At 38.3% G+C, this 26893-nt stretch overlaps 2 protein-coding genes across 8 annotated transcripts in view; one reads left to right on the forward strand and one right to left on the reverse strand.

The window, feature by feature from the left end:
* UBR1 (ubiquitin protein ligase E3 component n-recognin 1) overlaps positions 1-9753 on the reverse strand; it is a 140278-nt gene extending 130525 nt beyond the window's left edge. Inside the window, exon 1 of one of the 3 annotated variants that reach the window (XM_038580190.1) lies at positions 9235-9753. In XM_038580190.1, the coding sequence (XP_038436118.1) occupies positions 9235-9315 (81 nt within the window). In that variant the 5' untranslated portion in view covers positions 9316-9753. The remainder of the gene's footprint in view (positions 1-9234) is intronic. The other 2 variants (XM_038580192.1, XM_038580191.1) reach the window with 2 other exon arrangements.
* Positions 8918-26893, forward strand: part of TMEM62 (transmembrane protein 62) — a 46958-nt gene continuing 28982 nt past the window's right edge. For 2 of the 5 annotated variants that reach the window (XM_038580200.1, XM_038580201.1), the window contains exons 1-3: positions 24236-24430; positions 24679-24790; positions 26060-26197. In XM_038580200.1, coding sequence (XP_038436128.1) covers positions 24251-24430; positions 24679-24790; positions 26060-26197 — 430 coding nt within the window. In that variant the 5' untranslated portion in view covers positions 24236-24250. Of the gene's footprint in view, positions 9593-23502; positions 23896-24235; positions 24431-24678; positions 24791-26059; positions 26198-26893 lie in introns of those variants that run through there. The other 3 variants (XM_038580202.1, XM_038580203.1, XM_038580204.1) reach the window with 3 other exon arrangements.

Consider the following 26893-nt stretch of genomic DNA (forward strand, 5'->3'; position numbering starts at 1 on the left):
GGGAGGCAGGTGGGGGGATGGGGTGACTGGGTGATGGGCACTGAGGGGGGCACTCGATGGGATGAGCACTGGGTGTTATACTATATGTTGGCAAATTAAACTCCAATAAAAAATATACATTAAAAAAAAAAAGCTCACCTTCTCTTTGACTACTACACTGATGAGGCTAAGAAAACCTCTCTCCCCTGTAGCTCGAACATAGCACTTACTGAAGGAGGTAATTATTCAGTATCTATATCTCTGTCAAATAACATTAGTTATCTTTATATGTGTACACTTAGCTTTCACCCAGACTATAAATTCCCTAAGGGGAGGAACACCACCTTCCAAATTTCTGTGTCACCAAAGGCCTACCACAAGTACTTAATAAAAGTTCTCTTGGAGCTCCTGGATGTTTCTGTTGATTATAAGTGTTTGACTCATGATTTTCACTCAGGTCAGGAGCTCAGGGTTGTGGGATCAAGTCCCACATTAGGCTCCACAGTCAGTGAGGAGTCTGCTAGAGATTTTCTCCCTCTCCCTCCCTGTTTGCAGGCTCTGTCTCTAAATAAACAAATAAAATCTTTTTTTAAAAAAAGTTCTCAGTCATTGCTAAATGTTAATGAATTTCTTGCTAGAGAAAACAAAGCAAATATTGACATTAAGCCTTCTAAAACTATAGAATTCTTCTAGAAGATAAAGTATAATTTCACACTTTGATGAAGATTTTTTCCTAAATGATTGCCACATCTACAAAAAATCTTTTTCAACTAAGATGTGTCCTTTTTTTTAAAATAAAGATTTTATTTATTTATTCATGAGACACCCAGAGAGAGAGAGAGACACAGGTAGAGGGAGAAACAGGCTCCCTGCAGGGAGCATGATGGGGGACTCTATCCCAGGACCACAGGTTCAAGACCTGAGCCAAAGGCAGATGCTTCACCACTGAGCCACCCAGGCATCCCAAGATGGGTCTTTTTTTTTTCTTTTTTTTTTTTTTTTTAGGTAAGAAAAAGTACACAGCCTGTATTTTTACTGGGTGACATGTTCAGAATTATTGGTGCCTGGAGTAGATTTGATTTTCTTATTTGTTTGGTTGTTTTTAATATCTTTACCCACTTCAGATAAGAATAAAATTAAGAATTTTTAATTTCAATGTCCAGATGGAAAAAAATATTTTTTAACATTTGGAATTAAGAGAAGGTTTTCTTAATTCACTGTTCTGTAAAAACAAGTTCTCACAACATTTAAATTCCCAAACATTCCAAACATTTTCCTCATCCCCATGGAGATTAAAGATATGTTCTCAATTCTGACCCAGGGACTTGGATGCCTGTTTGGGAACATCATTTTGAAAAAGGAACTTACTTTTAGTATGTTTCGTTTGTTCAAATCACAACTTACCCTTCCTTAGACAACTGCTGACATCTAAAAAGCTTCAGATGCCCTGAAACTTTTTCCAATTCTTCTGTTTTAAAGTAATAACAGAATATGGAGGCTCTAGAACTGTTCATAGCAAGTACTGGATGAGTGTAATTGAAGTATCTCCAGGCATCAAAAAATCTTTTGGTTACACAAAATTTTCTTCTAATACTATTTGACAGATTCATAAAACTTAAAAACAAGAAAACAATAACAGCAAAATTCCTAGTAAAACTGCTCCATGAGAAGACCCTATCTATAACATACTTGATCATTAGTTCCCTAAGCCTGTCTGAACACTTCCTTTCAGCCAATGTTCTTTCAGCTCATAATTAAACCAAAATCTATGCTCCTGTAATTCTTATGCTATACTGCCTGAAATAATCCAATATAATTTATTCTGCTCTTTTCATCCAACAGCCTTTCAAATAAATGATGATACTATTAAGTCTCTCATCGGTCTCTTCATTCTGCGGGTATAGTGGAACATAGAAACTAAAGAAACCTGTCCATCCCTAGAAATGATATTTGGCTAACCATCCCTAATGCTATGGTATTCAGACTACTCTTTATATTAATTATTCTTTTATGGAACATGCACAATGTGCCGCTGACTACAGGAGTGGGATTGTTTCTTACCTTCCTTATTCCGTGCACAAAACTGCTCAAAAAGGTCACATTCTTTTTTTTAGCAGCCACATCATATTATGACTTAGTGAGTTACCAGACAAGTAAAACCCTTAGGTCAATCACATATAAGAGACCTGGTCCGATATACAAATACCTAGCCCTAAGTATAAGGCTATAATTTCACCATGATTAAATTTCACTTTTTTTTTTTTTCACTTTGTTAGTTTTGACGTAATTATTCAGACTAAGATTTTTTGTGTGGGTCCTAAAACGTATTTCTTATCCCTGCCAGCTTTGTGTTGTTTGTAAATACGATAAGTAAGTATACTATGTCTTCATGGCACTGATAAAATAAGCCAGGGTCAAATATAGTCATGTGACAAATAAGGCCTCTTTTACGATAATACATAAGCATGCTGTCAGAATTTAATTTTTGAAACCATTCTGTCTCTCCTAAGTCATTCTCTTCCTTTTTCTTCTCTGATCATAGGTTCCTGCTCCAATTCTAAGCTCTCCTTGAAATATTTGGAACAATGAAATCTGCTTTCCTAAACTGTGGAGTATACATCTTATATTTGCTTTCCACTGTATTGAATATATATTTGCAAATGGACTAAAATCCTTTCTTAGACTACAATGTAGAGTATGTGTGTATATAAAAATAAATGGATAAATTAATAGATTTTCTTCTCTGTTCTCAAATCATTCTAGCTTACCCATAAATACCAAAAGTTCAAAGGCATTTTAAAAGGTAGTCTATAAAGACAGAGTAAGTGGTTAAGCCCCACTTCTCCAAACAAGTCAAATAGACTTTGTTCTGAAGAATGGCATTAAGTAAACTATTAGAAGGAGAATTACTATATTCAAGTGATTAACAGCAGACTCCATCCTGGACAGGACCTATATCATTCCCGGATAGCAAGTAGGCACTTAGGGAAGCACAATAACTCTTCCAGAGTCATTCAGAAGCATTTATTTAGTACATCATATTTCCATAAGCACTTAGCATATTATAGGGAGGGCACAACTTAACATTTAAGAAAAGGCTGTTATCAAATGCTTTAAAAAAAAAAACCAACTCATCTAATAACAATGGTTTCTTCAATAGGAGACATGTTAACTCAGAATACCTTAGAAGAACACAAAGGAATTCACAGTAAATCACCTGGGACTAAAGAGGTCTTAATATTTTGTCTTAAGTTATCTGAGGCAATGAGTCAAAAGTTTAAAGAAAATTGTTCCACAGAGCACAGTATATGATTAGCACTTGTAGAGAAATGGGTAAAATGATGGCAAGGGAAATCTGAAATGACCCTCAAGGCCAGCACACATGAAGAGAGGATGGGCAGGACACAGTTCATCCTGCATCACTGATTTATACACATATCTAACCAGTCTCTTTATGCAGTATTGAGGACAAAAACCTATTTACAGGACAATGTCAAAACACTGTAAAACATAAGTAGTCCATCTTTAGCATCAGGTCATCCACACTAAATTACTATTCTTCCCTAGACTATTACCAAATCTATCACTCTGATCTGCAGTTTTATTCCTCAAATTCATATTTGAGTCTATAAAATCTGATTACTGAAAATCAGAATTTTCCTTAGCGGCCCACAACAGAAATTAGGAGATGACGATGAAAACACAACAGGCACTAGGTCTTGTTATGATCTGGTGACAAAGCACTTCAGTTAGGACACAAGAGACCTTGGTTTTCATTCTAGTTTTCTCATTCTAAGTGTCCAGAGCTGTGCTCTGGATAAAAAATAATACAGATTCCAATTTCTAAGAACTATCAACCACTGCTGAAAATAACATATAACTTCTTACTTCTTCTTCTATATTTCAGCATGTTATTATATTTTTAGGATTTTAATTTTTTTAAGTAATCTGTACACCCAACATGGGGCTCAAACTTACATCTGTGAAATCAAGAGTCACATGCTCCACCAAGTGAGCCAGGTGGTTCCCCATCTCAATATTTTATGGCCAACCAGCAAGACGAATTTTTATTTTTTATTTTATTTATTTTAAGATTTTATTTATTCATGAGAGTCAGAGAGAGAGAAAGAGAGAGAGAGAGAGAGAGGAAGAGACACAGGTAGAGGGAGAAGCAGGCTCCATGCAGGGAGCCTGATGCAGGACCAGATCCCAGGACTCCAGGAGCATGCCCTGGGCCGAAGGCAGGCACTAAACCGCTGATCCACCCAGGGATCCCAAATTTTTATCTTTTAAAGATCCACTACACATATGAGATTGTAGATAAGTTTTTTCACAATTTTCATAATGATTATTGCCCAAACATAATAATATTAAACTTAAAAAATAATCCTAAAATCCCATTTGGAGACAATATAACTTTGAGAGTAATGGAAATGTTCTACACCCCAACTTAGTAAGTTATACCGGTGTATACATTTATCAAACCTCATCAGCCAAAACGTTCAAAATGGAAGCATTTTATTATATTTAAATAAAACTTGATAATGTTAATTCTTTTTAAAATTCCCTTTTCAATTTTAAAATGTTTAGCCTCATTATCTCTTAACTTCCCCAACTCCTATTATCTCCACCTCCACTCCACCTCAGTTATTGTCTCCTCACTCATTTACCCATTCATGCATTCAGTAACAATTTTAAAGCAACCTGTTAGGTAACGGAGATACAGATGTGAACAAGAAACAGTTCATGCTCTCATGAGTTTATTGTCTAGAAGGAAAGATAGCGAACAAGCTACGTTCAGGACAACCTGAGATATGCTGCATACAACAGGAGTATGAAAAGGGTGCTCTAGGAACATACAAATTGCTCATCTATCTGGCTCTACCATCACAAAACCTGATGTGTCTCCACACTCTCAAACTCCAAAACCCCTTACTGACCATAATGGTCAGTTCTTCCATTTATGCCATAATGACTTTTAATACCTCAAATCCCACCAATTCCTCAGAATTCCTGTTTTGACCTTTCTTATACCCCTCCACCCACCTTCAGCCTGGATGCCATTAGCTACTACTCTAATATGCCCCCTCATTTCTCTTCCCATCCTCCATCTACACCTCCCTCCCCCAATTACTACCAATCTTGTTAAAATAAATCATTAATGTTGATTCTCAGTTATTCATTAAGAGTACATAAATGTCTATTTCAAGTGCATACTGGGATATATCAGTGGACCAGCCAGACAAGATCTTTGTCTTCACGGAGCTTACATTCTGGTGGGAGACACAGATATTTATTTATTTATGTATTTATGTATTTATGTATTTATTTATTTCAGATATTTAAATAACAAAGACAGCATAGTAATTACAGATTGTAATAAGTGCAGTAAAGGAAATCAACAGGGTGCTTACACACATAGAAGGATAAGAAGAACCCATCTTTTAGACTGGGTAAATATCAAGAAAAAGCAGAGGAAAAACACTCTTGGAAAAAAGAACAGCAAGTAAAGGTACGGGCCTTGAAGAAAGACAGATCTTGTGCTTGTTTTAGAAACCAACAGGCCAGTGTGGCTAATACTAAATGAGGAGAAATAACAGGAAATGAGGGGAGATGTAGGAGCCAGATCATGCAAGATCTTGAAAGGTTTGTAATGAGTTTAGATTTTATTGCAAGTAGAATGGGAAGCCACTGAAAGATTTAGGCAGGAGGCTGACATGATCTGACATAGTCTTAAAAAAATGACTCTAGATCTGTGGAGAATACACTGGAAGAGGGCAGAACTGGAAGCAAAGAGACCAGTTAAGAGGCCACTGCAGTTGCCTAGGCAACAGATGGTGACTAGGACTAGAGAGGTGGAGTGGAGACAGAGAGAGTTGTGTTTGAGAGCTATCGTGGAAGTGTCATGAGACAGATAACAAAATTCTTGATCAGCCTCCCTTATTTCCCCTCCTCAAACCTGGTCCTTTCTCTTAAGAATATGATATAACCATGGCCATGAATGCTTAAACCAAAAACTGAGGATCTAGATGTCATTTGTTTCTTCCCATTTATCCTCATGCCTAATCCATTAGCAAATCTTTTTGCTTCTACCATACTCCTAAAATCTCTCTCAAATCTATTCACTTCTCTTTATCGTCAGCAATGTCTCTCTGGTACAAACCACCATCCCCTAAGGCTTAAGGTTTTAGCATTAGCTTCCTAATTGTTCCCCCTGTTTGAATCACTTATCAATGACAGCCAAGTGGCTATGTCAAGTAGGCAATTATTTGGACTCATGAATCTGGAGCTCAGAAGTGAGACCTAAAGATATAAATTTGGGAACTGAATGCATACCAATGGTATCTAAAGCCACAAAACTGGATGAAATCACGTAGGTAGAGGGTGTAGACAGAAAAAAGAAAACACCTTAGTACCAAGCCAGGAAACACCTTGAGATTGACTTAAGAAAGAAAATCTAGTCAAAGTAGACAGAAGACAATAGTTCTGTCAGACCACCCCACATACTCTGAATTCTCAGTTTTTCTCAGTCCTTATCTTCAGGACCCAATAAGCCACCCAATCCTAGAAACTATACCCTATGGTGCTGTACTACTATCACCTCCTTCCTGCTTGGCTACTCCCTTTCTAGGTCCTTCTCTGGTTCTTCCTCCATCTTCTATCCCTGAAATCTAATCATTCCTGTCCCCAGTCTTTCTCCCTCTCTTCCTTCCCTCTCGAGACCCTCCATGTCTGTCCCTGTATGCGCTCATCACACAATTCTTCCTCAAAGACATTCTCCAGTCTCACAATCTCTATCTATATTGAGAATTTCCAAATGTCTAGCTGAGTCTTACTCAAAGTGTGGCTTACAGACCAGGACTTCAGAATCAGCAAGGTATGCTTGTAAAAATTCCCTACCCTAGACCTACAAAATCAATTCTTCTAATGATTCTTAAGCAAAGACTTCTATAAATGTCCAATAATTCATACCCATTATTTCACCTTAATTGCATGTTAGGTGATATTAGGAATTTGAGAGCCTTTGCGTTTTTTTTTTTCTTTGCGCTTTTGATAGCAATATGACAAAGAAATGACCAGCGGTTTAAAAAGAAAGTTTAAGGAAAACAGAAAGTATAATCAAGGACAAGACTCTAATGGAGTTAGTAAGAGTTCTAAAACCTTGTAACTGTCCCATATTTATTATTTTTGTTTTCCCTGACTCCCAGTGGTGACTTAAAATACAAATCATTTTAATGTTAAAGGATCGCTAAGCTTGTTTTACTCGATAGCAAAGAAGGAGTAACCTGGAAGTACCTTACTCTATTGTCAGAATAAAATTGAAGACAATAGTTTTAAAAAGAAAAAGGAGGGCACCCCCGGTGGCGCAGCGGTTTAGCGCGGCCTGCAGCCTGGGGTCTGATCCTGGAGACCCAGGATCGAGTCCCGCGTCGGACTCCCAGGCTCCCTACATGGAGCCCGCTTCTCCCTCTGCCTGTGTCTCTGCCTCTCAGTCTCTCTCTCTCTCTGAATAAATAAATTAAAAAAAAAAAAAAAAAGAAAAAGAAAAAGGAGATAAAGAGATATCTGGAATCCTCAAGCAGAAAGAGCGATCCAAGGTAAAAAAAAAAAAAGTGATCATGAGGCTTGTCACAGGTCTTCATACACTTATATCACCCTATCTTGTATTAAAATTCTTTGGGTACTTTTCTTATCTGTGCCACTAAACTGTGAGTTTCCTTAGGCTATTACACTTCTCTTGGCAAAACCTACAGCTCTGCCCCAAGAAATCTAATATTTCCTGAAGAGTCTGCAACATAATTCTAGCATGAATCCTGTACCATTACCTCCAATTAAAAATAAGTGGAGTCTAGACTGATGAGGTTTTACTGTACCACCTGGAAGGAATTAATGTATCAAAGCTTTAAATAAACACTAGTCACCTTTGGCAATACAAAATTACAATGACACTTCTGTCCACAGTTTCTGTACTGCTTCTAAGATGTAAAAAGCAAAAGCTACCATTAAGACCAGACGTTTCAGTTGCTTCCCAGTTTTCCCTACCTTCTCATTTCTTATAAACTCTAATAGATGCTTGCTCCTTCAATAGCCACAGTGCCATGAGGTTGAACTGCTATTTGACAAAGAAGGTGGTTCCTCTAGTCGGTGGCCAAATCCTTATTCCAACTCCCTCCCTACCTGGTTTCTATATCCCAACCAGTCTCCAGTCCCTAGGGTGGATTCTTAATTCTGGAGCTCACTCTATTCCCTAAAAACAAAACAAAACAAAACAAAACAAAACAAAAACAAAACAAAACAAAAAAAAACAAAAACAAAAAACCAAACCCACAAATACGTTCAAGTGTCTGAATGATTAAAATAGTCCAAAAATGCTTTTAATTAAAACTACAATGTAACCTAAAAACTTCAGAAAGAGGTGTATATCCCACATGTTTCTACATGCAGCAACAAAGACAAAGTGATAAAACTCTGAATATCATGCAGCAATCAGTATCTGAATATTTCCTGTATATCTCCCCACTAGATGCCCAGGGACATCCAGAACATTCCCTAATATTGCCCCCTAGCTCTTATCCTCTTCATCTGCTTTCTCCCTGTTGCCAGACTATACACTCAATTTGCTCACCGTCTGCCTTCCTTTTCTTTCAAAACACAAGGGCAAAGTATAGATCGCGGTATTAATGGTACTGCTCTGATTCGAAATGTCTAGAAGTTTCTTCTCAACCTTTAATAAGAAGCGACAGACGACGGGTTAGGCCTGAGGTTCTCAAGATACTAAAATGAGAGACTGCAATTCCTACACCCCATATCTTGACATGAGTTGACAGTGGCAGCATTCCGTGCCATTATCAGGCCCCACCCAGCCAGCTATGCAATTTAACACTAGGTGCAGAGTCCTGGATTCCTGTCCTCAAGAGGGGTTGGCATTGCGTCTATCGGAAAATGGCTTTTTCCTCTAATCCCGCCTCAGCCCCCACACCAGACCATCTAATAACATCACTTCTTTCTACTTAAGGATAGAGACATGCCTGAACTCGCCACGACTAACAAATGACGAAGTCATTCTGTTCCGTAGAGTTGGCCGGCAGGAATGTGGGTAATGACTAACTTTTATTCGATGGCTTCCTTCCAGATCAATCCATACGACTCCCCCTCCCCAGAGCCGCCATAAGGGGTGAAGCCCGACATCCTCCAGAGCGCGGTATGGAGGGACTGGGGGGGGGGGACAAAAGGAACTTGCCTACAAGGACTTACAGATGCCAGTAGCTGAGGGGTTTGGGGCAACTCCGTACTGACTTCCATCCTCTCCGCACCCCCGGCCTCCTCATCCGCCATCTTGAGGGAAACTGACACCCGCAGTTCCAGACCCCCGGCCGGAGAACGAGCGGAAACCTGTAGCCGGTCCAAGAAACGAGGGGCGACACTTTTACGACGGCCCCTGAAGTCGGGTTTGACGCAGAATCGAGGAGCGGCTTCCGGTCCGCTTCCCGGAAGCAAGCGTCACTGCCCCTACGGCAGGAGGTTTTTCTTTCTCTAATTTCTTAGCTGCGGTGCTTGCTGCTTGAATGGTTGTGTATCTGGTGTCGTTGCTGGGAAATGTTGCATCTGCGAGGTAAAAAATAAATTCAGCGTCCATTTTGAAACGAGGAAAACTGTCAGTGGCTGAGAACCCATTCTGGGTCTCTTTCGGGCCAGCTTGTTGGTCTGGGGGTGTTTGTCGCCCAACGTACCGTACTGCAGTAGTTCCCCAGAACCCACAAAATGAAAAAAAAAAAAAACCACTCAAAACTATTCCATGTTTAGGAATGTAGCCCTTGGACACATGCACATGCGCGCAAGAAAGCTCGGGCCCCTGTCGTTCTGGGCAGGGGTGGTGAGAGAAGGAAGCATTGAAACCTTGTAGTCACGCATCGGTAGAGGGGAGACAAATAAGACGTGGTCATGCGCATCCTGTAACACCGCGCGTTGGTGTCAGAAAGAACAAGGTAGATAGATCTTCGTGGAAAGATAATGATGAGTTAAGGGACGGAGGGAAAAACCTAAATTGCCACGAACTATGTATTTGCGTTTAGGTGCGAAAGGGAAAAGCCTGAAAGCAAAAGAACAAATTAACAATGGCTCTCAGAATAGGAGAAAGTTGACCAAGAGCTACTTTGGGTTCATTTAGCCAAAATTTAATAATATGTTTTTAACAAAGGGAAAAATAATAAACTTAACACAATGGAAGGAATTAAAGGTTAGCTATTTGGGAAAAGATTAAGTCATATCTTTGCCTCAAATTACATATGTCAAAATGATTGTTAATGAATTGAAGAATTAACTGCTACAAAAAAAAGAAGTAACTATTTGTAGAATACTAGGATGGAGGAGCCTTTTATTTATTTATTTAATTTTTTGGAGGAGACCTTTTTTTTAAGATTTTATTTATTTATTCATGACAGACACACAGAGAGGAAGAGACACAGGCAGAGGAAGAAGCAGGCTCCATGCAGGGAGTCCAGTGTGGAACTCGATCCCGGGACCCCAGGATCATGCCCCGGGCCGAAGGTGGCGCTAAACCGCTGGGCCACCCAGCGGGCTGCCCAGGGGGAGACGTCTTCTGATAGGGATTTTAATCAAAATTTCAAACATACATAAAAATAAACTACACAGAGTTAAAAAGTGAACAAAAATTGAGAAGAAATGTCTGCAACATTCATGACAGACCAACAGATAAAATCCCAAAGAAGACTGTATCAACAGAAAAATGGGCAAAATACATCAATATGCAACTCACTAATTTTATAAATATATTTTAAAAACCTAACAAGCAAATGCGAATTAAACAAAATCAGATTCCATTTATTGCCTGTAAATTTGGTCAGTTTTGTTTTTCTTAAAGATAGCCACCCTGTTCGTAAGCTGGAAGGATACTCATTTCTATAAAAAAAAAAATACAGGTGTACATTGGTATACTTACAGGAAGGTAATATTCATAAGCCATTTTTTTCTTAAATGCTTTAATTTGGCTCAGTTATTCCATTTTTTTTTTAGTTATTCCATTTTTTAAGACTGTATCCTATAGATATAATTTAGGATGCAAATGAAGTTTAAACTCTGTCATTATTGGTAATGGAGAAAAATTAGAAACAACTCAAATGCTCTCAATAAAGGACTTTGGCTAAATTGTCACTCAAACAATGATATTTTCTACAGCCGTTAAAAATGTTGTAGAACGTTGATTCTCAAATTGTGACCCACAGATTCCCTAAGAGTTCCCAAAATTTAGGAAGTTTGTGAAGTGAAAACTTTTATGATAATAACAAGTTATATGCTTTAAAAAAAAACATGTGTTTGTACTAAACTGATGCAGAAACAATGGTGGATGAAACTGTTGGCCCTTTAGCACAAAATAAAAGCAGTGGCACCAAATTCAACAAGTCACCAAAGTGATCTAGAAGTAATTTCTTGACCACCACACTCTTGCAGTTAAAAATGGGAAAAAAATTTAAAAGCATGTTTCCCAATGTCCTTGATGAAGCTGTAAAAATGTTATTAAATCTCAACCTGGGGACTCCTGGGTGGCTCAGCGGTTGAGCGTCTCCCTTTGGCCCAGAGCGTGGCCCTGGAATCCCAGGATCTAGTCCCACATCGGGCTCCCTGTGTGGAACCTGCTTCTCCCTCTGCCTGTGTCTCTGCCTCTTTTTGTGTGTCTGTCATGAGTAAATAAACAAAATCTTAAAAAAAAAAATAAATCTCAACCTGAGAGTCTTAAATATTCTATATGATGAAATGGGAAGCACATAAACCTTTCGGCTGTGTACAAAAAGTATGATAGTTGAGGAGAAGTACTTGAGTTGCTAGGTGAACTAGCTATTTTTTTAAATGGAATATCACATTTACTTAAAAGAGTAAGTAACATATACATAGGATTATTCAGACTTAGGTATTTGACATGCATTTTCTCAAATATGAAAAAAAGAGAAAGTAAGCCTTTCTCTTCAAGGAAAACAGTTTTTATTGTCCATTTTACTATTAGGGTTTTCTTTCTTTTTTTTTTTTTTTTTTTTTTTTTTTTACTATTAGGGTTTTCAAGAGAACATTATGTGGAGAACTTATCTGCTACTGTGAGTTTGGTGAAGTCCTAATGAAATTGGTGATGTTAACGTGTGATTTTTTTGATAATGTATAATGAAATGCCAGTATTGGCATTTGGAAGATCTGTATAACTCATTGAACCAATATCTTCTAAATGACAAATGCAGCTATTACAAAGCATAGCTGAAAGATCTGTTCACATTGCTAAATAGACTAAAAGAATTTAATGTTATGGAGCACAAAAATTTAATTGATATAGTTTTAGATTCCACATTGAAGTGACCTTTAATCTTTTAATATTTTACCAGTTCTGCTATAGTTTAAAAGAATATCCACATTATATAAAAACATCGTTAAAATATGCCTCCCCTTTCCAACTATATATCTGTGTGAGGCCAATTTTTCTCATATATTCCAACCAAAACAACATATCACAATAGATTAAATGCAGATTAAATCTATCACAATAGATTAAAGAGCTATTAGAACCAGCTGTCTCTTGTTAAAGAGATTTTCAAAAATGTAAAACGTTGCCATACTTTTCAATAATTTTATTCTTTTGGAAAACTTATTTTTCATTAAAAAGTTTATGTTAACATGTATTGGGTTAATAATTGTTATTTTGAACAAATTAATCATTTAAAATTTTTCTGTTTTAGTTTCAATACAGTAAATATCAATAGATAAAACTGACACAAACAGTAAATATCAATAGGTAAAACTGACACAAACCCCAGTTTTTAAGAATATAAAAGGATACTGAGACCTTACAATTTAAGAGCTACTGTAGTAGAGGCATTGAGATGTTCACTATACATTGTTGGATAGGAAACGCAAGTTACTAAAATAGTATGATTCTATTTTTGTAAGACAAAAAATGCACCTAGATATTTATTTATTTTAAAGATTTCATTTATTTACTCATGAGAGACACAGAGAGAGAGAGAGGCAGGCTCCATGCAGGAAGCCCGATGTGGGACTCGATCCCGGGACTCTGGGATCACGCCCTGGGCCAAAGGCAGGCGCTCAACCACTGAGCCACTCAAGTGTCCCTGCACCTAGATATTTAATGAAAAATACTAATCACCAAACTTCTACTCTTGGTTATCCTTGGAAATTTAATTTTCTATTTTCTCCTTAACTGGTATTATCTAGTTTTTTTTCTAATAAATATTTAGTACTTGAGTAAAAAATTTTTACCTGCCTATTTCTTAAGATAGCTAAAATACTAAATACCTGGATGGATAGTTGGGTAGGTGGATGGATGGATAGTCTATTTAGCTCAAAAGTCCTCCTCGATAATATCTTCCGTATTCTAGCCAGATATGGTTAGATCTTTCACTCCTCTTGGAGGAACTAGTAGCTGTATATCTAGTAACCTAGCTTCTGGAATCAAACTTTATAGATTTGAATTTCTTTTTTTGCCACTTGCCGGCTGTGTGATCTTAGGTAAATTAACCTCTCTGATATTTGGTTCCCTCATCTATGAAATAGATATAGTAATGAGACTATTTTCCTCATATAATAGTTATGAATATTAATCACTGTCTAAAGCCCTCAATGACTGACATTGTTCAGAACAATGCCTGATAATATTCAGGATGGACATTGTTTTTGTTTTGTTTTCTGACTGTCCTGCATCAGTTGGCACTTGCTCGATTTGGTGCAGGAGGTCTTTCCATTGTGGGAAGTCTTGTTGGAGGGAGACAGTGTCCCCAGACTTTGATTCCTGCTAGGTATCTCAGGCAACAATAGTCCATTCAGACTATTTTTGCCAAAAGACAGTTGTGCCAACTGCTTCTTGGTCCACTGTAGTTCCTTGAGTTTCTGCTTTCTTTCTAAGCCTGTCCCTAGCCTCTTGCAGAATCTTTGAGTCTCTGATAACCTTACAGTAGATGTGCTTTTTTCCTTAAGATAGTTAAAGGTGGTTTTTTTTATCTGAAACTGTTAAGTTCCAATTGATGTAACTATTAAATTATTATAACATTTGCAACTGCCTTATATCACAGTTTTTCATAGCCTATTTTATTTCCTTCTCTAATTTGTTAGTCTCTTAAGGACAGGAGCCCAGATACATACTTAGAATGTCTGCTACTATGTTAAAGACTTTAGATGCTTTTTAAAGTATAACTTAAAACAATCCTATGATGTCGTTTCCTATTATCACTTTTGCACAGACAAGGAAATTATAGTTTGAACAAGTGAGATTGCTTGTTCAAACCCGCAGTTACTAAGTGACAAAACCTGGATTCAAGACCTAGGTTTGTCTAGCTTCAAAATGTGTGTCTTTATCCACCTCACTGTCCTACCTTCGATAACATTTTTTTTTGAGTTCCATTTACCACTTACATGTTGTAATATAAATGTATATTATTGAATAAACAATTATTGAGTATCACACATTTAACATCCTAGTACACTTCTGTTAGCCATTTCAGAGGGCATGAACTGGATAAAATAGATCTAAACTTAAGAATTATTATTGCTCTTTTCTGACCTAGACCAAGATGTGGCTTGACCCACTTTAGAACAGGATTATGGATTTCTTTGATTGTTCTGCAAATATATATTTCTTTTTTTAAAAAAGATTTTATTTATTCATGAGAGATGCAGAAAGAGAGAGGCAGAGACATAGGCAGAGGGAGAAGCAGGCTCCATGCAGGGAACCCGATGTGGGACTTGATCCAGGACTCTGGGATCATGCCCTGAGCCAAAGGCAGATACTCAACCGCTGAGCCACCCAGGCATCCCTATATTTCTTTTTAAAATAGCATCAGCTCACAATAACTTGTAAGTTGCAAGGTCATTCTTCATGTATCATTTTACTGTTTGAGGTACCATCAACAACTAATATACGTTAATTAGTTTTCTCAAAGCCCCAAAAGTACATAATTAGGACAGCCATACTCAGAACTGTCTTCCTTAAACTCATTTATGAATGTTGCTGGAGGTTTTCAACCCTGGTTACACATTAGGGTCATCTGAGAACTTTTTAAAAATTCCAATACATTGCTCTAGTTGATTCTGATTTAATTAGAAAGGAGTGAAACCTTAAAAATACCTTTTTTTTTTTTTTTTTTTTTTTTTTTTTTTTTTAGAAAAAACCTCTCCTAAGTGTTTTTAATGAGCAATCAGAGTTGAGAAACCCTTAGTGATTCTATTTTAACATACTTCTTTCTCTGGGATATTTTCTTATGTGGGATGATAATAGTACCTACATGATTCCTCCTGTCTGGTGCAAATCCTTGATATTTCTTATCCAGATTAGGGAAGAACAAATTCCTATCTGGTCTCCCTATTTCTACTCTCTTGCTCATATTCATCACTTGTTTTCCTGCCAGAACTATTTGGAAATATAAATCTGGTCATGTGACTCTCTTACCTGAGTAAATGAGATGATTTCCCAATAGCATGAACTCTTAAGCATGGCACTCAAAGCCCTTATCAATCTGGCTTGAAACAAATTTGCTAGTGTAATCTTCCTTGCCACCCTTCACCTTAAACTATCCGCACTGTATTTCCCATGTACCCCACTTAGTCTCATACTTCGGTGCTTTCACGTAGGTTAGTCCCTTCTAGTCCCTTGGCCTAGAATGCCCCTCTCCCTCTACAACACCTCTTCCTGTAAAGGGGTTCCTGCCTTTTTTTTTTTTTTTTTTTTAGATTTCAGTTTGTATATGACTTCCTCTGAGAAGTTTTCTGATTCTCTTATTTTCCAACATGCAAAATTGTTTCTTCTGTGCTTTCATTGCACTTTAAATGAAAGAATAACAGGAAACTGGGATATATTCTTACTAAAATTGTAAAAATAATTTAACAACTTTTACAAAAATAAACCTTCAGTTTATTTTATATGTATTGTTAATATATACACGTATATATTTTAGTTATTCTTTCATTTACATGTGTGGCAATTCTTAGCCTTTTATTTGCCTAATTCATTGACTGGAGTTACTGGATTATTTTAATTGGGCCTGGGATGTTTTTTGTCAAGAAATATTTTCTTTTTAGTGCACCTGGGTGGCTCAGTTAGTTAAGCATCTGCCTTTCGCTCAGGTCATAATCCTGGGACCCTGAGATGGAGCCCTGCATCAGGCTCCCTGCTGAGCAGGGAACCTGCTTCTCCCTCTGCCTGCTGCTCCCCTTAGCTGTGCTCTCTCTCTCTCTCTCTCTCTCTGTCAAATAAATGAATAAATAAAATCTTCTTTGAAAAAGAAACATTTCCTTTTTAACATTAGAGACTTTTTCATTTTGCATAATCATTGGTCTGTTGGAAATGTAGCTATTGGGAATTCCTTGAGCATGATTTTTAAATGGCAGCAACTTGAATGTAAAAGTGAAGCATATTCGGAGACAATCCAGGGTACTCTCTGCAAATTTAAAAAGGCATTTAGAGTATTGTGAATGTTTATTGGTTAGATTGATGATTGGGGGTATTTCAGTGGAAAACTTAGCCCAGACCCTTCAGACCAGAGGATACTTACTATTACATGATGAGTTTAGAAAACAAAACAATATAAAGTCAAGCTGAATTTTGTACTTACTAGAGGAAATACTAATTTTAAAGAAGAAGCAAACAAAAAGAAAATATATAGAATGGTACTACTGTCCTCAACTTATGACTCCAGTTTCTACTTCCGCTATTTATAAGTTGCTGTTCCAAGAGCGCTGGTTCCTGAGCTAAAGAAAGAGCCTGGGGCTCTCTGGTCCTCTTAGGAAGTCTGTGAAACATAGCAAACCCATGTGGGGGTGCATTATACTTGAAGAAAGAGGCTCCCATATTGAGCTGAGAAGCAGAGATCATTAAGGTAATTAGGGTCAAAACCAGGATGGAGAGGAGATGGTCTTCATTAGGACAGAAGTTATCAGTCTTGGACTAAGGTCATTCCCACAGTTGTGGGGAGATCATCCCTATGTTAGAACTGGAAAAGTCCTAAGAATGTGATAAAGGAGTCAGGACTGGAGGCTTCAGTACTAATTGTAGGAAAATCAGTCCTGGGTTCAGAGATTTCATTTCTGGGGTCAGCTTAGAGACGTAGGTTTATAGGGATTAGCTTCATTTTAGAAATAAGAATATCATACTTAGGGAGTCATTTCTGGACTGAAACTCAGATTGCTGGTTCAAATCAAATTAGACCTTGGTTAGGGGTCCTAAATAGGCCCGGATCTTGGGTTCACTCCTAGCCATGGATTCAAAGGTTTTATTTAAGGGGTTGCTGGTCAGACAATTCTATCTGCAATGATCAACCACAATAGCATTTCAACCTGGTAGAGGGGGCAAAACGTGTGAGAAAAGAGAAATAGATAAAGAATTTGCCATAGAACAAAGGAAGAGAGAATGAGGATGTGGATCAAGATCCATAGAACTCCATGTGCATTATCTTCACAGAGGAGCTGGGACTGGAAATGTACACATAACTGAGAAGGAATGAGACTGAATGCTCAATGGAAGGAAATTTTTGTTTAGACATGGAGAAAATGGCTCAACTTAGTAGGAGAATAAAATCTGGCTTGGAGGGCAGCCCTGGTGGCTCAGTGGTTTAGCACCGCCTTCAGCCCAGGGTGTGATCCTGGAGACCCGGGATCGAGTCCCACATCAGGCTCCCTGTATGGAGCCTGATTCTCTCTCTCTCTCTCTCTCTCTCTCTCTCTCTCTCTCTCTGTGTGTGTGTGTGTGTGTGTCTCCATGAATAAGTAAAAATCTTTTTTTTTTTTTTTTAAATCTGGCTTGGAGAAAGACAAAGTGGACCCTTCCCCCAAGTTGTATGTCCCAGTTTGCAGCAGACTGCATCTCTACTGGGGTTCAAATGCTTTGGTGAACAGATTAAATAGACATGAACAAATTTATTTGTCCAGCATCTGAGTAAATTCCAGAAAGAGGACTCAAACTGGACCTATGGTGGTTTGAGTACCTGCAAATACAGCTTACCAACCATCTTATATTCTTTTTTTTTTTTTTTTTTAAGATTTATTTATTCATGAGAGACACACAGAGAGAGAGAGGCGGACACAGAGGGAGAAGCAGGCTCCATGCAGGGAGCCCAACGTGGGACTCAATCCTGGGTTTCCAGGATCAGGCCCTAGGCTGAAGGTGGCGCTAAACCACTGAGCCACCAGGGCTGCCCACCATCTTATATTCTATCCAGGCATCTTATTCCTTTAAAATGGTTTTTAAAATAAATAATAATAAATAATAGTAATAATAATAAATAGATATTTAAGCATTGTTTTCTAGGTACTGTGCTAGGCACTTTGGAGAAAAGGTTAAACAAGAGTTGTGTTTAAGGGTAGATGAGCTGAATATGAGCAATACTTGGAACACTGTATCACTAACAGATGAACAGCAAAAAGAATCCAACTCTAGGCACAGAGTGAAAGTAGATACCAGATACAGCTGCTAAGCTGTGCACCAGACGTGGTGAGCAAACAGGTCAGGTTAGAAGTCAGAAAGCTCTGGGAGAGGCTGCATCTGAAAAATAAAAATGACACAATACTTCAAGGTTTTAAAAGTGCCAAGTAGAAGTTTAGACAACTGTTTATCAGTTTAAGGTTGAATTAGTGATAAGAACTTGGGAAACAAAAAAATAAAAAATAAAAAATAAAAAAAATTAAATTAAAAAAAAATAAAAAGAACTTGGGAAACAGAACATAGAAAAATCAAGAAGATTTACCAGTGCAGGAAAATGAGTTGTGCCAGCAAAGAATAACTTGTTCTAGAAGAGGAGTTAGCAAAATATGGCCCCAAATCCACCTACTGTCTATTTTTATATAGTCTTCAAGCTAAGAATAGTTTTAACATTTTTTAGATGGTTGAAAAAAGGTCAAAAGAAGAATATCTTATAATACATTTAAAATATATAAACTTCAAATTTCAGCATCCATAAACAAAGCTTTATTGGAATGCTGCCACCTTATTCATTTATATATTGACTATGGCTGCTTTTGCATAATGGTAGATTTGAATAGCTGCAATAGAGATACTCTGGCCCACAAAGCCTAAAACACTTACTGTCTGGTCTTTTATAGAAAAAATCTGCTAATCCAAAACAAAAGTTTCTTTTTTTCTCTTTACATTTTCATTCTTGAAAACTCAGAAAATATGGATATTCGAAGAGAAGAAAATATAAATAACTTATAATCTCATATAATTTCAGAATCCCAAAATAAAAAATCATTGACAGTTTGTTTTATATGCTTCCAGGTTTTTTCTTTGTGTGTGTGTGTGTGTGTGTGTGTGTGTGTGTGTGTATAAAGTGGCATTATACCATACAATTTTATAAAATACCCATTAACATGTTATTAATCTATTTTCATACTATTAATGTTTTTTCATAACATGTATTGCCTTATATGGCTGTGCCATTTTTATTTTTAAGAGTCTTATTGTGGAACATGCAGTGTATTTTGTTTCCAGTTTTCTCCTATTATAAACTTGCTTTAATAAACATACTTATTGGTAAATCCCTGTAAACATCTGTGTATTTCCTTAGGGTAAATTATTTTAAGTAGAAATACCAGGTTGAATAGAGTGCACATTTAAATGTTTTTAATGGAAAAATTAAGTATACATTTATAGTATTTTTATTAAATGTTTCTCATAAGAATTTATGGTAAATATTTTATAATACTAAAGGTTACATGTAACATATACCTTAAAAATAACAGTAAAATGAAGACCACTGTATCCACCATCAGCTTAAGAAATAAAAGCTGACTTTTAAATATTAAAAAAATAATAATGGCACCTGAGTGGTTCAGCCAGTGGAGCAGAGAGTGTGGCTCTTGATCTCAGGGTTGTGGTTTCAAGCCCCCATGTTGAATATAGAGATTACTTAAAAATATAATCTTCAGGGTCTCCTGGGTGGCTCAGTTGGTGAGGCAGTCAACTCCTGATTTTGGCTCAGGTCATGATCTCCAGGTCCTGGGATCAAGCCCTACATAGGCCTCACACTCCACAAGGAGTCTGCTTGAGGAAACTTTGTCCCCCACTGCCCCTCTCCCCTCTTGCTCCTGTTTGTGCATGCACATGCTCTCTCCCTCTCTTAAATAAGTAAATCTTTTAAAAAATTAAAATCTTAATAATGTGGCCAACATATTTCTCTGGTAGTTTTCAATTTTACTTGCTGAGTTTGGTGCTAACTTTAGAACCAAAAGTTAGAAAAAGTTTTCTAACTTTTGATGAGGGCATTAGTTCTCTGCATTTTTTTTTTTTAAGGCTTTTGGATTCATGCTTCATTGCAGGGATAGCAGAGTTGCATTTGTATCTCAGGAATATGAAAGCTGACAACTCTATGACTGTTTTTCCATCTGTCATATTCATTTAAACACATGTAAAGAATGGATCTGATGTCATCCAAACTTGCTGTCATTGATTGCCTCATTCCAAAGTGGCCATATGGGGACGCCTGGGTGCCTCAGTGGTTGAGAGTCAACCTTTAGCTCAGGGAGTGATCCCAGGGTCCTAGAATCTAGTCCCAAATCGGGCTCCACACAGGGAGCCCACTTCTCCCTCTGCCCATGTCTTTGCCTCTCTCTGTGTGTCCCTCATGAGTAAATAAATAAAATCTTTTAAAAAAACAAAGTGGCCATATGGTCATTGGCTCTTTTACTCAACCATAAAATGACATAAATGGTAATCAAGGTTTTTTTTTTTTTTTTAAGGATTCTAAGTAATCTGTATACCCAACGTGGGGCTCAAACTTACAACCCTGAGATTGAGTCGCATACTCTACTGACTGAGCCAGCTTAAGACATTTAAGACACCTTTAAATGTGATCATTTTAATAGTAACCTAACAGCAAGCTTCCCATGTTTACTCTTTAGTGTGTGTATATATATATATATATATATATATATATATATATATATATATGTATATTTAGTATATTTACTATATATATTTAGTATATATATTTAGAATATACTATATATTATATATAGAATATACTATATATTTATTATATATGTAAAATAAAACCTTTATACATATGTAAAATATATATATTCAAAGGTTTTATTTATTTGAGAGAGAAAGAGTGAGAGGGCACAAGCAGGAGGAGCACTAGAGGGAGAGGGAGAAGCAGGCAGGCTCCCTGCTCAGCAAACTCCTGATGTGGGATTTAATCCCAGGATCCTGGGATCCCTGAGCTGAAGGCAGATGCTTAACTGACTGAGCCACCCAAGCACCCCCATTTCAGGTTCCTTATACAGAGTCTTAACTATCTAGATGAAATTCTCCTCCAATTTGTTTTCCTAAAGAGTGAATAGTGCTCCCTAAAAAGCTGAAAAACTGTCCGGTACCTACTGATGTTCATAGTAGCAGCATCCACAATAGTCAAAAAGTAGAAATAATCCACATGTCCATTGACAGATGAATAAATAAAGAAAATGTGGTATATTTATACAATGAAATATTCAGCCTTAAAAAGTAAGGAAATTCTGATACATGCTATAACATGGATGAAAACATTTATTAGGGGATGCTATATATTCTATTATTATATTAATATTATATAAATATTAATTATATTTCATGGGAACAACATTTTAGTTTGGGATGCTGTAGAGTTCTGGAGATGGATGGTGATGGTTGCACAACAATGTGAATGTACTTAATGGCACTAAAATATATACTTACAGAGGGGTAAGATGGTAAATATATACTTATCACAATTTTGAAATCTGAAAATCTTTACCTACACAAACTTTTTGATTACATTACTTTAGCTCTCCACAGGAATAACTTCAAAGAACAATGACTTAATACAATATTTTTGGATTTTTAAAAAAGATTTCTTTATTTGAGAGAGAGAAAGAGAGTCCATGTGAAAGGAGGAAGAGGCAGGAGAGGGAGAGAGAGACTTTAAAGCACTAAGTGCAGAGCCTGATGCGGTGCTCAGCCTTACAACCTGACATGACCTGAGCCAAAAGGAAGAGTTGGATGCTTAGCTGACTAAGCCATAAGTGCCCATATTTTTGGATTTTTAAACAAAGTATAAGAAATGATAATCTAATTTCTACATGTTTATTAAAGTCACATAACTCAATTTATAACTGTTGATGATGTACATTGTTTTTGAAATGCCCAAGCAATACATTCTCCCTTGACTTTAGTTCTAGGATATTTTGCTTCCGTGGTGCATTGCTGCTTGCTCTCTTAATGAGATAACAAATCCGCCTTTCTCCTTTAGGTGTCAGGAACTGAGAATCATCTTGTATAATGATTTGTGATGTATTAGCTGAATTCCCTGAAGAATCACTAAATAAATAAATAAAATAAATAAATAATTCACTGTGAGGGAAGCTGCTTGGTTACAATGCAGTGTTTGCAATCCAGACTGCTGGCCTTTGTGAATTTAAACCATGTTGCCTGGGATGCGTGGGTGGCTAAGTGGTTGAACGTCTGCCTTCAGCTCAGTGCGTGATCCCCAGGTGTTGGGACTGAGTGTTGCATTGGGCCTCTTATGGGAGCCTGCTTCTCCCTCTGCCTATGTCTCTGCCTCTCTCTGTGTGTCTCTCATGAATAAGTAAATAAAATCTTTTTGTAAAGTAAATAAAGTCGTAAAAAAAAATGTTTCTCAATCCAAAATATCTTAATAGCATGTCCGTTCCTAACATCTATCACACAGATGATTGTATTCTATTTCTGGAAAATGATTCTCATATTTGTAAGTTCTTCCAAGGCCTCTCCAAATGCATGTTATTTGTGTTTTAAATCAGATCATCTCAACCATATCTTCCAAATTTGGTTGAAAGATAGCTATACAGATATTTTTCTAGTGCAGCATTAGACAAAACCAAAAACTTGATTCAAATGGGCAATGCCTTCCATACATACACTGTAGCCCTGGTTTTTTTTGTCACCTGGGTTCCAAAAGGCACTAACTTTTAACTATCTCTTTTTCTTCCCTCAAATATCCAATCAGCTGTCAAATTCTGTAGTTTCTGTCTTTACAATTACTTTATATCTGATTCTACCTTTCTAATCTCAATGTCACACATTCCCATCTTCCTTATATTAAACTTACGTGTATTTCTCTCTACATAGGTTTCTAAGATAATGAATCATGTCTTTAGCTACTTGTTTCTTTATATTTTCTGCTTAGATAAATGTCTTGCTTTCCAAAGGTACACAAAAAGTATTTAATAAATTGAAATAGTCCTCACTTCAATATTGACAACATATCCCAAGAAAATAACTCAAAGTGGTCTTTAAAAAAAGTGCTATTTGTATAAAAATGTTTTCTTAGAGGCACCTGGGTGGCTCAGTCGGTTAATCAGTGGCTTTCTGCTCAGGTCATGGTCGCAGGGTCCTGGGATGGAGCCCTACATCTGGCTCCCTGCTCAGCGGGGAGTCAGCTTTTCCCTCTGCTCCCCCTCCCTTTCATGCGCGCGCTCTCAAATACATAAATAAAATCTTTTCTTAAAGTTTTTTTTTTTCAGAACAGCGGTATGTTTATTCAGAATGTTTATACAAAAATGTTTATTCAGAACATTCCGACCATAATAAATAATCCAAAAGTTCAACAATAGCAATGGTTAGATAAATCAAGGGCAGGACTCTAATTCTCCTGTATTTACAATTTATTAAATAAAGGACATAACATGGGAACGGGAAACTACATAGCCAACTGTGTACGAAATCAGATTTAGGAAAAAAAATAACTACAAAACATACGTATTACGTCTCTTGGAAAGACGTTGTCAATAATCAGAAGGGCCGAGAGAAAGCCAGCTGTCACATCTATACGGAAATGTAAAAGGCGTCCTCATAACATACTTTGATTCTCACAAGCCTGTGAAGTAGGCACGCGAGGCATTACTAATTCCGTTTTACGGGTAAGCAAGGTGACCCACAGGGGTCAGGAAATGATCGACTAAGGCGGAGCCAGGACTTTGGCCTCCGCCTCCTGGACCAGGGTTCTTTCCCTGCCACTCCTCGGCAACCTTGAAGGGCGCCGGGGGTCCCGGTTTCCTCTATCTCACCCGCCTTCCGTTCGCCACCCCCGCGCAGAGACCCGGGCCGCGGGCGAGCGAGCGGCAGGTGCTCCGCTGGGTGCAGGTGCGGCACCAGCGCTCCGGCCGCGCCTCACGCCCGGATCATAGAGTCCGGAAGTGAGGCCAGAGCAGCCGCCGCGGGCGCCGCACGGGCCGAGCCGCCGACAGCAAGTGCAGCGCCCGGGCGGCGGGCAGGATGGCCGCGGGGCTGGCCGTCAGGGTGGTCGCGGGGCTGGCGGCAGCGGCGTTGGCGGCCGTGCTCTTGGAGCACTATGGCCTGGCCGGTCAGCCCTCGCCTCTGCCCCAGCCCCGCGCCTCCCGGAGCCCGCACCCCGCGCCGGGCCCCGGAGCCAGCAACATCTTCTGGGGTCTGCAGGTGACGCAGCGGGAGCAGGGCGGGGGGTAGGTGCAAAGCCCGCAGGACGCGGTGAGACGCGGACAGTTTCCGCCGGGGTGCGGCTGGGAGCCCCGTCCTTCCCTGGGATGTGGGGGTGCGGGGCGTGCTTCGTTCTTGCACCGCATCCTTGACATTCCCTTCCGCCTTGAGAGAGCTGCCGGGTCGCCTGCTGCCCGTGCTGCCTCTTCCTGACCCAGATATCTCTGTTTAATACCTGCTTTCGGCAGATATCCGACATTCACCTGAGCAGGTTTCGTGATCCAGGCAGAGCTGTAGACTTAGAGAAGTTCTGTTCAGAAACTATTGACATCATTCAACCAGCTCTCGTCCTGGCAACAGGTAGGGAGGGTTGCCGTACTGTCGCGTTGTTCTGTGGTCCGGGCGGTGGAATGCTGGCCAGGCTGCAGCTTTTCACTTGGGGGATGTCGGGCACACTATGGCCTCAGCCCCAGGTGAGTCCTCCTGTGGAGGAGATGGGACCTTGTAATTTCCTTTGCCTATGGATAACTGAGTCGAGAGGCAAGCTAAACGACTTGCCATCACAAGGTTTTGTCAAAGCAGTAGAAGCAAGGCTCATGATTCTCCTTAGTATACCGTCTGCTATATTGGTATTCGTTCGTTGCAGTTGTCGAGAGAGAATTAGGGAAAGCCCTTTAACCACAAGTCAAAAGTTTTCCCTCCCTCGCTCCCTCCCTTCCTTCCTCTCTCTTTATTTTTTTGGGGGGAAGGGAGGGGCAGAGGGACTCAAGCAGGCCTTGGGCAGAGCCCACAGAAGCTCCGTCTCAGGACATTGAGATCATGACCTGAACCAAAATCAAGAGTGGGATAACCCACTGAGCCACCCAGGTGCCTCCAAAACTAACTTTTCCTTTTTTTTTTTTTTTCCTTTTTATAGCATTAGTCAATTTTATGTTGTCAATTGTTGAAGCATAAAGTGACTTAGGACACTTTTTTTCCCATCTTTTGGTACTTCTGTGACTTGAGTTCTCTAGAATCATCAAACTATTTGCTCCTAAAATGTGCTGGAAGAAAAGCTAAAGGAGTGTCTGTCTCTTCTACTGGGGATTCATATCCTACCTACCCTACTCAAACATCTCTGCTGATATGATGGTTTATCAGTCCTCATTTTATGGAAAACCTCTATTTCAATTGTCCATTTAGTTTTCCAGAAATTTTTGTATTTCATTGTCCAAACCATACCTTCCAGATTGCTTCTTGTTGTAAAAATAACTCTTGCTCAGATTACATATCCTGATTTGGGGTGTGGAAAATATGTTTGTCATAGATCTCAGGCATCTGCCCAGAGTGTTGGAATTTCTTATAGTTTTCATTTTTACAGAGTTTTACAATGCATTTTGTACCACTCTCTTTAAAGATAACTTTTTTTCAGAACCCATTTCTAGTATCACAGGAAGTTAAATAGGTACTTGCTAACCTATACTAAACAAAGTCCTTGCCAATAAAATTTTATTTTATATGGCTTGTTTTTATTCTTATACATGTTGAGTACCTTAAGTATCTTTGTTCCATCAGTGTGCATTTAAAATCATTTTTTAACCCTCTGGGGTTTCTTTTGCATCATGATTCAAGTCTTATGTAAATCTACAGGAGACCTGACTGATGCCAAAACAAAGGACTACTTGGGATCCAGGCAGCATGAGGTAGAATGGCAAACTTACCAGGGCATTCTGAAGAAGACAAGAGTCATGGAAAAAACCAAGTGGCTTGATGTTAAAGGAAATCATGGTAAGAGTCAAGACCCACGTATAATTAGAACTAGATTTTTTTTTTTCCCTTCAAGAGCCTAGATTCTCCAATTTAGAATATAAAATTATACAATGGAACATAGTTTTAGTTATACTGAAGGCACAACTCTGAAATACAACTATATTATATGATTTTAAAACTTCAGATACCACTTTTAGCCTTTGAGGGAAAGTTGGGATGGTCTTTTCTTCTTTACATGAAGAAAAGCTTCTAGCGAAACCTATGCAGGAGATTGTTTAAAAATATAACCATTTTAGGTGCATGGCTGGCTCAGTTAATAAAGCATGCAACTCTTGATCTAGGGTGATGAGTTTGAGCACCACATTGGGTGTGGAGCCTACAGTCAATCAGTCATACACACACACACACGCATAAATATATATATAGAGATAGATAGGTATACATTTTGCTAATAGAACCACCACTCATAAATCTATATACAGTATGAATCCATTTATGTGACATTCAAGAAAGGGCAAAACTATAGAGAACAGATTGTAGTTCCAAGGGTTGGGGGCCGGAGGAGAGGCTGCCTACCAAGAGGCATCATGAGAGTATTTCGAGAGATGATGGAACTGTTCTGTATCTCCATTGTGGTGGATATATGACTATGTGTTTGTCAATATGCAAAGAACTGTGTGTACTTCACAGTGAATGAATTTTACTGTGTATACA

The sequence above is a fragment of the Canis lupus genome, chromosome 30, assembly GCF_011100685.1.
Source record: "Canis lupus familiaris isolate Mischka breed German Shepherd chromosome 30, alternate assembly UU_Cfam_GSD_1.0, whole genome shotgun sequence".
In the NCBI taxonomy this organism is placed as follows: Eukaryota; Metazoa; Chordata; class Mammalia; order Carnivora; family Canidae; genus Canis; species Canis lupus.